The sequence below is a fragment of the Oncorhynchus tshawytscha genome, unplaced genomic scaffold (assembly GCF_018296145.1).
Source record: "Oncorhynchus tshawytscha isolate Ot180627B unplaced genomic scaffold, Otsh_v2.0 Un_contig_766_pilon_pilon, whole genome shotgun sequence".
Lineage (NCBI taxonomy): Eukaryota > Metazoa > Chordata > Actinopteri > Salmoniformes > Salmonidae > Oncorhynchus > Oncorhynchus tshawytscha.
In genome coordinates, this window is record NW_024609833.1 from 2,319,926 (window position 1) to 2,335,666 (window position 15,741).

The 15,741-nt window shown below is 40.7% G+C and overlaps 1 protein-coding gene across 2 annotated transcripts in view; it reads right to left on the reverse strand.

The window, feature by feature from the left end:
* Positions 1 to 15,741, reverse strand: part of ak8 (adenylate kinase 8) — a 66,576-nt gene that overhangs the window by 46,109 nt on the left and 4,726 nt on the right. For both annotated transcript variants that reach the window (XM_042319585.1, XM_042319584.1), the window contains exons 5-6: positions 5,612 to 5,722; positions 4,376 to 4,444 (exon numbers count right to left, since the gene is read on the reverse strand). In XM_042319585.1, the coding sequence (XP_042175519.1) occupies positions 4,376 to 4,444; positions 5,612 to 5,722 (180 nt within the window). The remainder of the gene's footprint in view (positions 1 to 4,375; positions 4,445 to 5,611; positions 5,723 to 15,741) is intronic.

Sequence of the window (15,741 nt, forward strand, 5' to 3'; positions counted from 1 at the left end):
GCATTGATTAATGAATTATGAGATACCTCATGGGTAAAGATATTCACATTTAGCAGGTCAGACTTTTATACTCCTTGTAATTCCAAGCACTTTGCATTGCATTGTATTGTACGAACTGTGCTATACAAATAAAGTTTGATTTCAAGAGCGGTGCTCCGATTGCTCTTTGCTTGTTTTGTTGAACATTCCGTTTTTAGGGTGTTTAAATTATAGCCTAGATCCCATCTTGGGTTAATATTTTTAAAGTTTAGCACATATTGTATAAACCGTTTTTTGGAAAATTGACAAATAAATTAGGCTTATTCTTAGTATTTATCTGTATAAGGTGCTTGTTAATAACACATTGGCAAACTTCACAATCTAAATATATATTTTTATACGATTTCAAATCGTATGCGCCTGTCATTGATGTCTATTTCTATAAATCATTTTGACAGTAACCCTTCAAAAAAAGATTTTATAAACATTTTTCATTTCTATATGTACTAAGAAGCTCAGTGTTTGTTTCTTGGGCTTCAGGAATGTGATTGAAAAAGTGCTCCAGGCCTTGAAAAACACCAAATGAAACTGATTGAAAGTAAAGGGGATATCAATGAACAAATACCGTGGTCGAGGCTACAACAGTGCCAGTGCAATGATTGGAGCTTACTCAGGTATTCAAAAGCACATATCAGACCGAGAGCCTAATGCTTCTTAGGGAGTTAGGTAGTTTATGAGTTTAAGTTTAGAAAACAATCTCTCCGCAGAAGCGTCAGTTACAGGGATATTTAATTCCGCAGCATCTCAGGGAAACTAGGCTGAAGGGAGTGTTGCTTCAAATACAGCAATTCTGCAACATCTTTCTTTGAGCCTATCATTCTCCTTAACTGCCGGCCTCAACTCATTATGGAAAGAGATTAACTATATAGGAAGTTCTGGGGACAGATCATTTGGATACTGGACGGCCAATAAATTGGCAGATGCAAACAGATTACCATCTTTAGTGGACAACAGTTCTTGAGAGCTTGAACAAAGAAAGCGGTTTGCGATTTTGCTCATACTGGCGAACCGGCGTTTGAGTTGTGTGGTTGCAATATCAATAGTCCTTTATCTCTGGTACATCTTGGCATGCATCATTCAAGACTAAATTTAAATTGTGTGCAGCTCAATGGACATAATGCACAATGTCTCAGGAAGCACTGTCTGGGTTGGCAATACTCTCTAAAAAAAAAAAAGTTGAGCCCTATACAGGACCGTTGTATATTCTAAAACATCAATTGGTAGCTATACCGTGTATAGCTTTGTGAAATGTTAGGCTTCGGGCGAACTTAGACCTTGCGGGGTTCCAGAGAAACTGCATTACACCAGTGCTAGAGGTCTAGAGTGATGGAGCTCTTTGATACATCCGTGTGGCTTGTACCTCTTTTCACAGAGTTCAACCTCTTTTAAATCAGCAGGAGTACTGCACTAATTCAGTTGTTATTCCACTTCCACTTCGTTCATTATTACGCTTCCATCCACTTTTCCCTTCTATGATTTCCCTGTAGAATACAAGTCTAAAGTTTTACAAACAACAGCCTCGAGAACAAAGAGTAAAAAAGAGACTGAACCCGAGCGACCTAGATTAGATATGATTAACGTTCCACAATCACTTTAACTTGAGAGGGAAAAAAACAGAGAGAGAGAGAGCACACGAAAAACAGCCGATAACGAGTGGAGCTGCAATTAAGCAGACAGGCCTTGACTTCAGTTGTAATGCAACGTGTCAATCATTCTGTCGCTACTCCATTTTTGTGCACAAGATGAAGGAGTGCCTTTGTGTGACAGAGAGACTCCAATCCGATGCAGATCTGGTAAAGCTGCAACAGTACTGCTTTGTTTCCTGCGACAGAGAACTAGCCCTGGTTCCTGACTGAATTCTCAGCCGTTTGCAGATGCAGATGTACAGGAAAATAATTAAACAAATGAATAAACACCATCAGACATTTAGCCTAAAGGGATAAACAGCCATTACCAAATTAAAAGAAAAAAATGAATCACAAACTACAACACTTAAAAGGCGAAAGTTAAAGGATGCCAAGCGAAAAAGTAATGTATTCAGCCTAAGCAAAGTTAATAAGAAAAAAATAGCAGTTTTTTTCTATTTCCATATTTTTCCACACCACTACAGGGAAAACTGACACTTCAGAGATAAGATACCCATCACAAGAATGGTTGCTGTGTGTTTGATAGTGAGCTTATTGACTGTGTGATAGAGACAGTGTCAGGATTAGAGGGCCTAGGTTTGGGGGTATGGCTGACTATGTTGTGGGTTACCCATGTCACATTAGAGAGGAGAACACAGACTGGTGAAGGCGGGTGACAGGTGTGTGATGAGGGTTTTGCTCAAAGAGTCATCATGTTCTATCACAAGAGGCCCAAATCCCCTGGGAGGAAGGGGCCGATCCGCTGGGAATGGAGCTGTACACTGGTGTAATTCACATCATTAAGTAAACACATCAAATGAGAAGGGCTAGATAATATACAGGTATTTGTTACTATTAGCATTTGCTGATCCGTTAAAATTCTGTTTATTTCCAAGTGTGTGTGTGTGTGTTGGCACAGTCCCAAAGCAGCTAGTCCATAGGCATGTCTAACTGTTGTAATTGAAAGTGACAGACCGAGAAGTACGAGGGGTATGGAAGTCTACACATCTCACATTAGAACTCAGCATCGCTCTATTGATCTTCTCCCATGCCTGGTAACTCATACAAGTCTTTTTGGAACTGCACAATCTCATGGACTAGCTACATGTAAGGGAACACCCCCCTGAAATGGACAAAAATGAATGGGATGTTATTGGCACCGTACGAAACATATACACAATGTACAATACCACTCAATTGGACGTTGTTTCATTCAAAACTGATTGCAAATGCCATATGGCAAATGCCAAGTGTAACACTGCAAAAATCCAATAGATGGCGATTGCGCTCCACCGTAATTTTTCATATTGCAAATGTAACAATTCAAATTGAGAAAATTGAGAAAATTTGAACATTTTTGCAAAAACTTATCACCCCCCCTTAACTTCTCTAGGATAGGGGGCAGCATTTGGAATTTTTGATGAAATGCATGCCCAAATTCAACTGCCTGCTACTCATCCCCAGAAGATAAGATATGCATATTATTAGTAGATTTGGATAGAAAGCACTCTGAAGTTTCTAATACTGTTTGAATCATGTCTGTGAGTATAACAGAACTTATGTAGCAGGCAAAACCCTGAGGACTAACTGTTCAGAATTATTAGTATTTTTGCCTCTGACTGTTCCCTGACTTGTCATTGCCAAGGGATATTTCTTAGGAACCTGTTTTCAGTTACTACCGCTTCCACTGGATGTCACCAGTCTTTGGAATTTGGTTGAGGTTATTCATTTGTCCAACGAAGAAGAAGCACATCCAGGAACAACGTTACACTATTGAGAGTTGCGCAAGACGGAGCATGGTTTGTTTTCTTCCTGTATTGAAAACAGATTGCTCGTCTACAATTTGATCGATTATTAACGTTTAAAATACTTAAAGTTGTATTACAAAAGTAGTTTGAAATATTTTGGGAAAGTTTATAGGCAACTTTTGAAATATTTTGTAGTGACGTTGAGTTTTTTGGAAACTGTTTTTTTTTCTGGATCAAACGCGTCAAATAAATGGACTTTTGTATATATATGGAAGGAATTAATCGAACAAAAGGACCAATTGTGATGTTTATGGGACATATTGGAGTGCCAACAAAAGAAGCTTGTCAAAGGTAATGCATGTTTTATATTTTATTTCAGCGTTTTGTGTAGCGCCTGCAGGGTTGAAATATGCTACTCTCTTTGTTGACATTGTGCTATCATCAGATAATAGCTTCTTATGCTTTCGCCGAAAAGCTTTTAAAAATCTGACATGTTGGCTGGATTCACAATGAGTATAGCTTTAATTGAGTATCTTACATGTGTGATTTAATGAAAGTTTGATTTTTTAATCATTTTTGAATTTGCCGCGCTGCATTTTCCCAGTTTTTTTTCTCCAAGTGGGACGCAACCGTCTCCTATACCATAAGAATTTGGTGATGTTTTTTCACTGTTGAATCATATTGCAAATGTACTGTGCATTTGACCCTAAGCATGATGGGATGTTAATTGCTTAATTAACTCGATAATTAACTCAGGAACCACATCTGTGTGGAAATGCCTGCTTTCAATATACTTTGTATCCCTTATTTACTCAAGTGTTTCCATTATTTTGGCGGTTACATGCATATCTCCAATGTCAAACTATGGCCTACCTTTCCTTTCAATAAAGAGCTACAAATGTAATGTGTGTATGTGCACATGCATGCGTGGGTGCATGCCTTCGTGCGTATGTGCACGCTTACCCGTCGGACACAGTCTATTTTCGACAGCCGTTGCTGAATCAACTTGATCCAAAGGTCACCTGGGATGTCCTAAAAAAACAAATGCAACAAAACCTTTTAATCTCTTGATTGTCATTCCAATACTCACTTCAAAAGGGACCCAAGTTGCCCTCTGCCTCAGAGTGAATCCAGGACACATCGCAAACGGCACAGGAACAACTACTGTATCTCTGATTGGTCTTCCTCTAGACAGATTTATCTTATGCTAGATGTGTTGTGGCAACACCAATGGGCCTTTGTGGGGAGTGAATATTGGCTCTGATCTGAGCTAGCAGGGTGTGCTATGAGACACGGCAGGGATGGACTGTGACCAGAAATTGTCCCGGGCACTTCTAATAACACCGCTCCACTATTCTTCTTCAAGGCCCCCACACCAGCACATTTTTTTTCCACAGGGCTCCCATTGTGAAGCCAAAATATGACCATTATATGACAAAACTAACAATTTCGACAAATTAACATGGACCACCTCACCTAGCATTTTCCCAAAATGCTGCTCGATAGATAAAAGTCTTCAACCATCTCCCACTTCCATTAGCAGATAATGACTTCAGTACTACTCTAGTAAATAAATATATAAAAACAATTAAAAGCAGTTTTACCCCTACGAAAGACATGGAGTATGTATCAAGCTTCTTCGATCATAATGAATAGTATTATATGGACAAGTATGGTCTGATCCTAGATCCTACCCTGAGGTGCTTTATGAATACGGGCCCTGATTCAGAGACACTTATTGCCTTTCATCTTTCTCTCCACCCTGGCTTTTAAATATTATCACCCAAATAGGCCTTTTAAGGGGCAGTTCATTGCCAATGGAAGGACCTTGAAAGACTGGAGGGGGAAGGATAATTAAAATAATCATACCACGAGGACATACTTTTGCAGGCCCTGTGAATTCTTCCTCCTCGTTCTCTTATCTAACTTATTTTCTAATGCGCAGAGATATTTGCATCCACGTAAGTCGAACAATGTTGCCAGCTACTCTTTTTCTCACCTCTTCAGAAGCACAGGAAATATAACAAAAATACTTGTCATACTTCAATCCCATATTCCATACGAAGTAAGATCATGGGACAGTGTTATTTCTATCTAATAATTTTCTATTCCACTTTTTTTTTAAAGGAATGATAATTCAGAAATAAGGATATAGTGTCTCTCTAGTTCTTCACAGACACAATTACACCTGAACTGTACCTGTTGCTTGGCTTTGTATTGTAGTGCCTTCTTTGTTAGGTCAGTGTCTTCCTTCAGAATGTTGCTGTCTGTAATATGGATCACTTGAGTGTGTTCACACAGCTTCCTGGCCTGTGGGGACAAAAAGAAATGGCTTCAAAATGAAAGGACAAATAGGCTATCAGTTCATAGAGGCTATTTATATAACTTTGCCACCCATGTTGAATTTACCACCTGTTGAGATAGCTGTGCTACTCTCTAGGAAAATTAGGTGGGGTACACGCTGCTACTGTATGAAACACTGAGTAGCATAAATACCCAGACAACCAAACCTGGTACAGATGCAGTCTTTTTTGTGTGCACATCACAGCACAGATTTTGACCCAGGCAAGTGCAGCATGATCTGCTGTGCGGTGACGTGTAAAAAGAAAATATGTAAACCTTGGTGAATACTGTACATACAGTGGCTTGCGAAAGTATTCACCCCCCTTGGTATTTTTCCTATTTTGTTGCCTTTACAACCTGGAATTAAAATATATTTTGGGGGGGGGTTGTATCATTTGATATACACAACATGCCTACCACTTTGAAGATGCAAAATATTTTTTATTGTGAAACAAACAAGAAATAACACAAAAAAACAGAAAACTTGAGCGTGCATAACTATTCACCTCCCCCCCAAAGTCAATACTTTGTAGATCCACCTTTTGCATCAATTACAGCTACAAGTATCTTGGGGTATGTCTCAAAAAGCTTGGCACATATTGCCACTGGGATTTTTGCCCATTCTTCAAGGCAAAACCAAAACTGCTTTGCAGATCCTTCTTTGGTTTCTTTGTTGGCTCTCTGATTAATGCCCTCCTTGCCTGGTCTGTGAGTTTTGGTGTGCAGCCCTCTCTTGGCAGGTTTGTTGTGGTGCCATATTCTTTCCATTTTTTAATAATGGATTTAATGGTGCTTTGTGGGATGTTCAAAGTTTCTGATATTTTTTTATAACCCAACCCTGATCTGTACTTCTCCACAACTTTGTCCCTGACCTGTTTGAAGAGCTCCTTGGTCTTCATGGTGCCGCTTGCTTGGTGGTACCCCTTGCTTAGCGGTGTTGCAGACTCTGGGGCCTTTCGGAACAGGTGTGTATATATACACTGAGTTCATGTGACACTTAAATAAAGTCCACGTGTGTGCAATCTAACTAATTATGTGACTTCTGAAGGTTGCACCAGATCTTATTTAGGGACTTCATAGCAAAGGGGGTGAGCAAATGAGAAATAAATAGTAATGCATGCCCTGCAGCCTGCAGAAAGTGTCAGTTGAGGGATCTTGCAGTACTGATAGTGAAGGTGGTTATTTTTTGCATTTATTGCACAAGTCAAAATGTGTTCTCCACCCTGAATAACATATTCAGTGAACACAGACTCTGAACAGAGAGCATGTTACATCAATAAAAAGCTCAGATTGTCCAGCTGGCAATTGAGAGGGACCTGACAAGTACATTTAGCCAGGAAGGAGAATGGAATCAGAAACCTCTCATGAGGTTCAAGACAGCATCAAATAGGCTGCAACTCTAAATGGTAAGCTACAAATTTTATCTTCATTAGCATACTGGTTATTGTTCGGAATTTCAGATGACTGACGTGACCAAAATGAACTGCATGTTACTCAGGCCCAGAAGGGCTAGGATATGCATATACTTGGTAGCATAGAAAACACTCTGAAGTTTCTAAAACATTTAAAATAATTGCTGTGAGTATAACAGAACTGATATAGCTGGTGAAAAACCGAGGGAAATCGATACAGATTTTTTTTTTTTTTTTTGAAGGTCACTGGCCATTTCAATGCTAGCCTATGGGAAATACAAATAAATAGGACCCAGATTGCAGTTCCTATGGCTTCCACTAGATGTCAAGTCTTTAGAAAGGGTTCCAAGCTTGTTTTTTGAAAAATGAGCAAGTAGTTGTAGTTTTTCCAAGGTCTCTCTCACGAGAAAAGTAGTCTTCTTGGCGTGTGAATGAGGTGCGCACTCTTCGTTATTTATCTTCCCTATTGAAATACTATTCCCTGTCTTAAATATTAGCGTTTATTTAGATATTAGAGTACCTGAGGATTAATTAGAAACATTGTTTGACTTATTTGGATGAACTTTACCGATAACTTTTTGGATGAGTTTGTATGAATGTTGAACAAGTGGATTACTGAGATCATTGGCGCCAACTAAACAGACTTTTTTGGATATAAAGAAGGACTTTATCAAACAAACGACCATTCATTGTGTAGCTGGGACCCTTGGGATTGCAAACATAGGAAGATCTTCAAAGGTAAGTGATTTATTTAATCGCTATTTGCAATTTGGTGACGCCTGTGCTGGTTGAAAAAGTATTTAGATGTGGGGCACTGACTGTCTTCAGATAATCGCATGGTATGCTTTCGCCGTAATGCCTTTTTGAAATCAGACAATGCCGCTGGATTAACAAGAAGTTAAGCTTTTAAATGATGTATGACACTTGTATTTTCATGAATGTTTAATATTACAATTTTTGTATTTTGAATTTCGCGCTCTGTAATTTCACCGGATGTTGTCGTATGTGTCGCGCTAGCGGTTCATGCGCCCAAACAGGTTACGGCCCTGGCCGCCGTGCAAGAATGATTTATTCCTTGGTTTTTCCGCATGTAAGCCTACTAGTTGTTTGACAAAAAAGATATGTATGTATAATTTAGGCCTTTGCTTTTTACTTCAATGGATATTTTAGTTGTATCTGTGATTCTTAATGTCATTAGGCTACTTGCTTTTGCATGTCTAATAGCTATTGATAGATATACAGCTTGGCGTTGTTTGATGGGTATAGGGACAATGACCAATGTAGCCTAATAGCCCTTATGCACATTCAATGATCGAACGTTCTAAACACACTTCCTATCGGTTTGGCAATTTCCGGTCAGTCTAGTTGTTATCGACGATATAACGTTACTAAAACTATGTAGAAGTTTTTTTACTAGGTGTCTTCCGGACTTAATATTAATGATGTACATCAAATTGTTAAATCAGCCTCCGAGACTCCAGCTAGCAAGAATGAAAAGGGGTTCAAGATGTATATAGGAAGCTACATAGACCACTATGAAGGGGAGTACCAAGTCAATGACAGATATGACGTTAGCTAGCTACAATCATTAGCTAGCTAATTTAACTATTAACTGTACCTAGCTAGTTACTTTGTAAAATGAGAATGTGTGTATTTTCGTTAGCGTGGTTAAGTTATGCTTGCTAGCAAAATAATTGTTATTCATGTCTTATACACAGTATTTAACAAAGAAACATTGAGAACAGGAGATATCACCGTGAAGGCTGCCTTTCACAGGTCCATGAGGAAGAGTGAAAAGCTGCACAGCATGAGAGTAAGGAAAGGTTATAGATAGCTACTAGAGACCTTGTTAAACATCTCCTGTGAGACACTGTCATCATGGTCAAAATGTGTTGGAGACAGTGTCAACGTTTAATCTTATCAGTAGATAGAGATATTAATGATGGGTCCCAATCCCAATTTAGAATTGCCAGGTTATTTGGTAAAGATCTGTTGATGCAGTGTTTGGTAATTGTGTTACTGAGACCCAATGTATTCCTGTATAGTTAAATGAGCCCCTAGTTAATACTAGACACTACTATGTTTATTGTTATTTATGGGCCGCATCATTCTTGTTTCTCACTTCAGTCTTTCATCACACTTATCTTCACACTCAACGTCAACAAAACTAAGGACATGATTGTGGACTTCAGGAAACAGCAGAGGGAACACCCCCCCTATCCACATCGATGGAACAGTAGTGGAGAGGGTAGCAAGTTTTAAGTTCCTCGGCATACACATCACAGACAAACTGAATTGGTCCACTCACACAGACAGCATCGTGAAGAAGGCGCAGCAGCGCCTCTTCAACCTCAGGAGGCTGAAGAAATTCGGCTTGTCACCAAAAGCACTCACAAACTTCTACAGATGCACAATCGAGAGCATCCTGGCGGGCTGTATCACCGGCTGGTACAGCAACTGCTCCGCCCTCAACCGTAAGGCTCTCCAGAGGGTAGTGACGTCTGCACAACGCATCACCGGGGGCAAACTACCTGCCCTCCAGGACACCTACACCACCCGATGTTACAGGAAGGCCATAAAGACCATCAAGGACATCAACCACCCGAGCCACTGCCTGTTCACCCCGCTATCATCCAGAAGGCGAGGTCAGTACAGGTGCATCAAAGCTGGGACCGAGAGACTGAAAAACAGCTTCTATCTCAAGGCCATCAGACTGTTAAACAGCCACCACTAACATTGAGTGGCTGCTGCCAACACACTGATACTGACACTGACTCAATTCCAGCCACTTTAATAATGGGAATTGATGGGAAATGTAAATATGTCACTAGCCACTTTAAACAATGCTACCTTATATAATGTTTACATACCCTACATTATTCATCTCATATGCATACGTATATACTGTACTCTATATCATCGACTGCATCCTTATGTAATACATGTATCACTAGCCACTTTAACTATGCCACTTTGTTTACATACTCATCTCATATGTATATACTGTACTCGATATCAGCTACTGTATCTTGCCTATGCTGCTCTGTACCATCACTCATTCATATATCCTTATGTACATATTCTTTATCCCCTTACACTGTGTATAAGACAGTAGTTTTGGAATTGTTAGTTAGATTACTTGTTGGTTATTACTGCATTGTCGGAACTAGAAGCACAAGCATTTCGCTACACTCGCATTAACATCTGCTAACCATGTGTATGTGACAAATAAAAATTTGATTTGATATGGTGTTAAAGCACTCCGTACCAGTAATAGTGGTCCAAAGCCACTGCTCCTGTGTTGCAGGAAGTGCTCTGTGCAATCATCTGGTGGCCCTTTACCAGACAGCGCACTACTCTCAACTAAACATTCCTGCTGCACCACCAGTTCACAGCTGCACAGCCACAGAACAGTGTTGGCACAAGCCAAGAACACTTGTGAGTCTATCAATTACCATAAGAAAATGCACCTGAAAAGTATTCAGCCTATGTAACAGTAAATCCTTGTTAATTAGGGTGTGAAGCCAGGTCCGCCTGATGGGATAGAGTCCCGTAAATCTACTAACTTGTGTGCTGATGGAATAAGGTAAGTTGGAGGTTCCTAGAATTAAAAAAAAAAAATTAAAAACATTTTAGAAAACATTTTCTTGTGATTGTATCCAGATGATAAGCCTAAACAGTGGCGTCTTTATGATGTAATGACAAATGTTTGGGACAAAGACTGGGGGGAAATATCATCTATAAATCTGTATATTTTAATTCATTTTATTTGAACTTTCGGGCTTGTGCTGTTTCTGGAAAAGTTACATGAGTCATAGTAATCTCTCCAACCTGATGTTAAGGTTTTAAAATGTTTTGCAGAAGTTCTCTCTACAAAGCACTCAATGGATACATGCCTGACATGGACCTTCTCCGCGTCTCAGAAACCTATGCCAACTTTTCTCCACTTACTGACCCTCTAATGTCACAACAATGGAAATGTCAGCTGACGTGCCCCTGGTTGAGTCCGCCTTTGGGCCAGTGAAAGCCGGCAGTGTTCTGTCCTATCAGCCTCCACAGCCAAAGACCTGTGAAATTGTGAAGATTGCCGATGCCCCTTCTCCACCAATACTTCCATTAGATGGCTTCAGGCTTCCCAGTGTGCTTACGTCCTTAGCCATCAGGAGCAGTTCCACCTCAAGGCATTAGAGACAACCTACGAGATGTCACACAAAGTCGAGGTTGCTACAAGGGAGCAGAGCAGCAGCCTGGAATGGCATCAGCTCCGGAAAATTAGAATAACATCCTCTTGTTTCCGAGAGGTTTGCCATGTCCGGGGAGAGACCTCAGCTGACCACCTAGCTGAGCGGATGTTCAAGGGATCTGGTATGCAGACCATGAAGATGAAGAGGGGGTTAGCCATGGAGCCAGTGGCTGTACAGGAGCACTGCACATTGAAGAATGTTAACTTCTTTCCGTGTGGCTTCATTGTGCACCCAGATGCTCCGTGGTTAGGATCCTCTCCAGATGGAATCATATTTGATCCCAGTGTAAGACCACACTTTGGACTCTTAGAGGTCAAGTGCCCAAATGTACCAAGTTATGTTGACTGCCCTTACCTGAAGATACAGAATGGGGAGCTGAAGTTGAAGAGATCTCATGCTTACTACTGGCAGGTGCAAAGTCAAATCCTTCTCACAGGTTGTAGCTGGTGTGACTGTCATAGTAGTGTCCCTCCTAGTTGAAAGGATATATAAAGATCTACAGGTTTCAAAAACTATAAGAGAGAAGGTTGACCACTTATTTTTACCACTACTTGCAGAAGTGTATATCTCGCACCTGAATGGATCCCCTGCATGGGTGCCAAGTTTAGTGGTTTTATGAAAAATAAGTATTGATGTTCTTGTGAAGAAATCTACAATAGAATAGATTTGTTTAAAAAAATGTATTTCAGCAAATGTTCAACAGTTCAGTTAATCTCTAACATTGTATTCAGTCTTGCATTCTGGCTGTTCTGTGTTTACTTTATTTCTTTCCCCCACCCCTGTTACTCATTGCCTAATTAAAGCCAATACAAGCTCCAGACAAACTGATATTCACCACAACCCAAATGATTGATACATGTCGTAGATAAACAAATTATTATTTTGCTGCTAGCAAATAAACACATGTACATTAACACTGGTTTGGCCCATGCTCTGGACCGGATCAGAGACTGCACAGTCCATAGGCAGCGCACCTTGTTCTTCACCCCCCTCAGTCGGAGCAGGAGGTTTCAGTCTTTTCCCAAACACCAGGTCTCTTGAATTTGCCAGTTCCATGCGAAGACAGTAGGAACAACACCAATTTTTCCCTCAACAGTCACTTTCGACAAAATGTGTACTACACACCTTTGTGTGTTGGGTGACAGTAAAGTTGCTACAATGTACTGCCACTAACTTTTTCTGAGCTCTACATCGACTGGGAAATGATGGAAGCTCACAATACCATTACATTTGGAAGAAACTGAACACAGAGGCACTGAACAAGGTTCATTAGCACCTCCTTCGCGGGCTGTAATTTAAATGTAGCCATTGCGAACTATTTCAGTCAGAAATGCATCGACGATAGCTAGTAAGCTAATGATAAAAATAGCAGAACTCGCTCCGGAAGTCATCAATCCGGTCGGAAGTAAATTAGAACGTTGGAGGCGGAATAATGCATAGAGCCTATTGGTTGTGCTCGGAGGTACCCTTCCTGCAGGCTCATCCTGAAATGACCCTCCAGCATGACAATGCCAACAGCCATACTGCTCGTTGTGTGTGTGATTTCCTGTAAGACAGGAATGTCAGTGTTCTGCCATGGCCAGCGAAGAGCCTGGATCTCACATCTGGGACCTGTTGGATCAGAGGGTAAGGGCTAGGGCCATTCCCCCCAGAAATGTCTGGGAACTTGCAGGTGCCTGAGTGGAAGAGTGGGGTAACATCTCACAGCAAGAACTGGCAAATCTGGTGCAGTCCATGAGGAGGAGATGCACTGCAGTACTTAATGCAGCTGGTGCATTACTGACTGTTAATTTAGATTTTGACCCCCCCACCACCCTTGTTCAGGGACACATTATTCCATTTCTGTTAGTCACATGTCTGTGGAACTTGTTCAGTTTGTCTCAGTTGTTGAATTTTATGTTCATACAAATATTTACACATGTTAAGTTTGCTGAAAATAAACGCAGTTGACAGTGGGAGAATGTTTTTTTTTCTTTTCTCTGAGTTTGTCGTAGTAGGCGCTTATCTTTCTTGTGTTCTATAAAACGATGGTTGTTGATGTGTACGGCTACATTTCAGACACATTTTTGTATATTTGAACAGTAGTAGGATCAATCTACCTTCTTTTATTAGGGCTCTAAAGCAATACTACCCCCATGGATTTAAATGCTCCCTCAGGCATGTCATCCTGGATCTGGGCCTGGTCAAACTAACAAGAAATCGGAGAAACTTCACATAAATGTGAATGCAGCAAAAAGGACGTTACAGCTGAAACAACATTATTTTTTGTTGTTACATTTCCCTAGGTTTCACCCCACGCAGTAGGTGGCGGCATGCACCTATAATGTACGTTTGCGGACCACTATAATACCATAGAAGAAGAAGGCTGTCTGTTTTTTTGGGTGTTCGATCATAACGTTCGGTTTCGAAAGTGTTGCGTTTGATTGGTGAAGCCAATCTAGAAGCGCAAACAGGCAGGAGATGAGGTACAGAAGAACAAAGTAACGATTGCCTTTTCTGAGCCAACCATCAAAATGTTACAACTGATTACATTGTCAAAAGCCATCAAATCAGACATAGGACATGTAAAAGATGCTAGGTGTGTAGGGAAAGGAAAAGTATTGATATTTGCAGTTAATATAACTCAGAGGGACAAGATATTGAAAATGGAGGCTCTAAATGGAGGTAGGGTGAAATGCCATATCGCTGGCAAAGGCGAAAGTGAGAAGGGTGATTGCGGGAGCACTGATGGAGGTGTCAATAGACGAGTTTAAGAGGGAGGTGATCGGGGTGAAAAGTGGTTGAGGCGAGGCGAATGAACAGTAAGAAAAGGGAGGATGTTGTAGAAAGCACTACGGTGCTGCTAGAGTTTGAAGGGAATCTTTTGCCGTTTGTAAAACCAGGTAAAAATCCCACTAGGGAGGGCAGTTATAGGCTTATCAAGCTGACATCCAATATGTGTAAGTAGATGGAAAAGATGATAGTGAGTAGGATGATATTTCTTGTAAGTTAGGGGTTTTATGAGCATTGCACAGAGTGGGTTCAGGAGACAGAGGTCTGCCATGGATGCCCTGGTTACAGTTAGTACAGAGATAGCAAAGGCCCTGACAATAAAATAGGTGATGAGTGTTGTGCATTTTGACATTGTGAAACCTTACAATTCCATGTAGAGGGAAGGGTTGTTGATCAAGTTGAGTGCATTGGTCTGTATAACTGGATCATGGACTTCCTTTTCGATCGAGTCATACGGGTGAGGGTGGGATCCAAATTATCAATCCGGTTTAAAGTGGACAATGGTACTCCTCAGGAAAGTGTGGTTAGTCTGGTGTTGTTCACCCTGATGATAGATGACATATTTAAGGAGGTGGGATAGGGAGTGGGTATGGCCTTGTATGCTGATGATGGGCTGTATGGAAGAGAAGTGTGAATGTGAAATATGTGATGAGGAAGATGCAAGAAGCTGTGGGAGTGTGCAAGATGGGGGTTTAGGATGTCTATGGCCAAGTCCTGCTTTATGGTGTTTTCTTGGAGGAAGGTTAAAGATGTTAGGGATGCAAATATACAGTCAGGATATAGGTAGGGTGACTGAGTTTAAAACCTCTTAGGGGATGGCGTCCCGTCAACAGGACAGTTGTAAATCATGCAACGCCTTGAGTCACGATCACAGATTTTAGAGAAACAACAAATGCCGGTACATATAAGTGTCTTATATCGGCTGAAAGCTTAAATTCTCGTTAATTTAACTGCACGGTCCAATTTACAGTAGAAATACAACCAGAGTGATGGCTAGAACTGGGACCTTTGTTGCATTTCAAAGATGTTGGTAGCGAAAAAAACTGTAGTTTATTTTCTTTGCATTTTATTCTCCTACATTCAATTAACATTTCCACAAACTTCAAAGTGTTTCCTTTCAAATGGTACCAAGAATATGCATATCCTTGCTTCAGGGCCTGAGCTACAGGCAGTTAAATTGGGGTGTCATTTTAGGTGAAAATTGGGGGGTGGGGGCTGGGGTGTTTATCCCAGATTTCAATGTTTGAGTATGTAAGAGGTTAACTGATTAGTGTCAGTGTATGCGGCAGAGCTGATGGCCATGATTATAGGTTTGAGATGGTTGGAGGTGAAACCACTGCGATCTGCTCTGATTGGGCTGCAGTGTTGATTGGGCTGCAGTCCCTCACTAACTTTAAACATCAGCTATCTGAGCAGCTAACCGATCGCTGCAGCTGTACAGCCCATCTGTAAATAGCCCATCCAATAATCTACCTACCTCATCCCCATATTGTTTTTATTTACTTTTCTGCTCTTTTGCACACCAGTATTTTTACTTGCACATCATCATCTGCACATG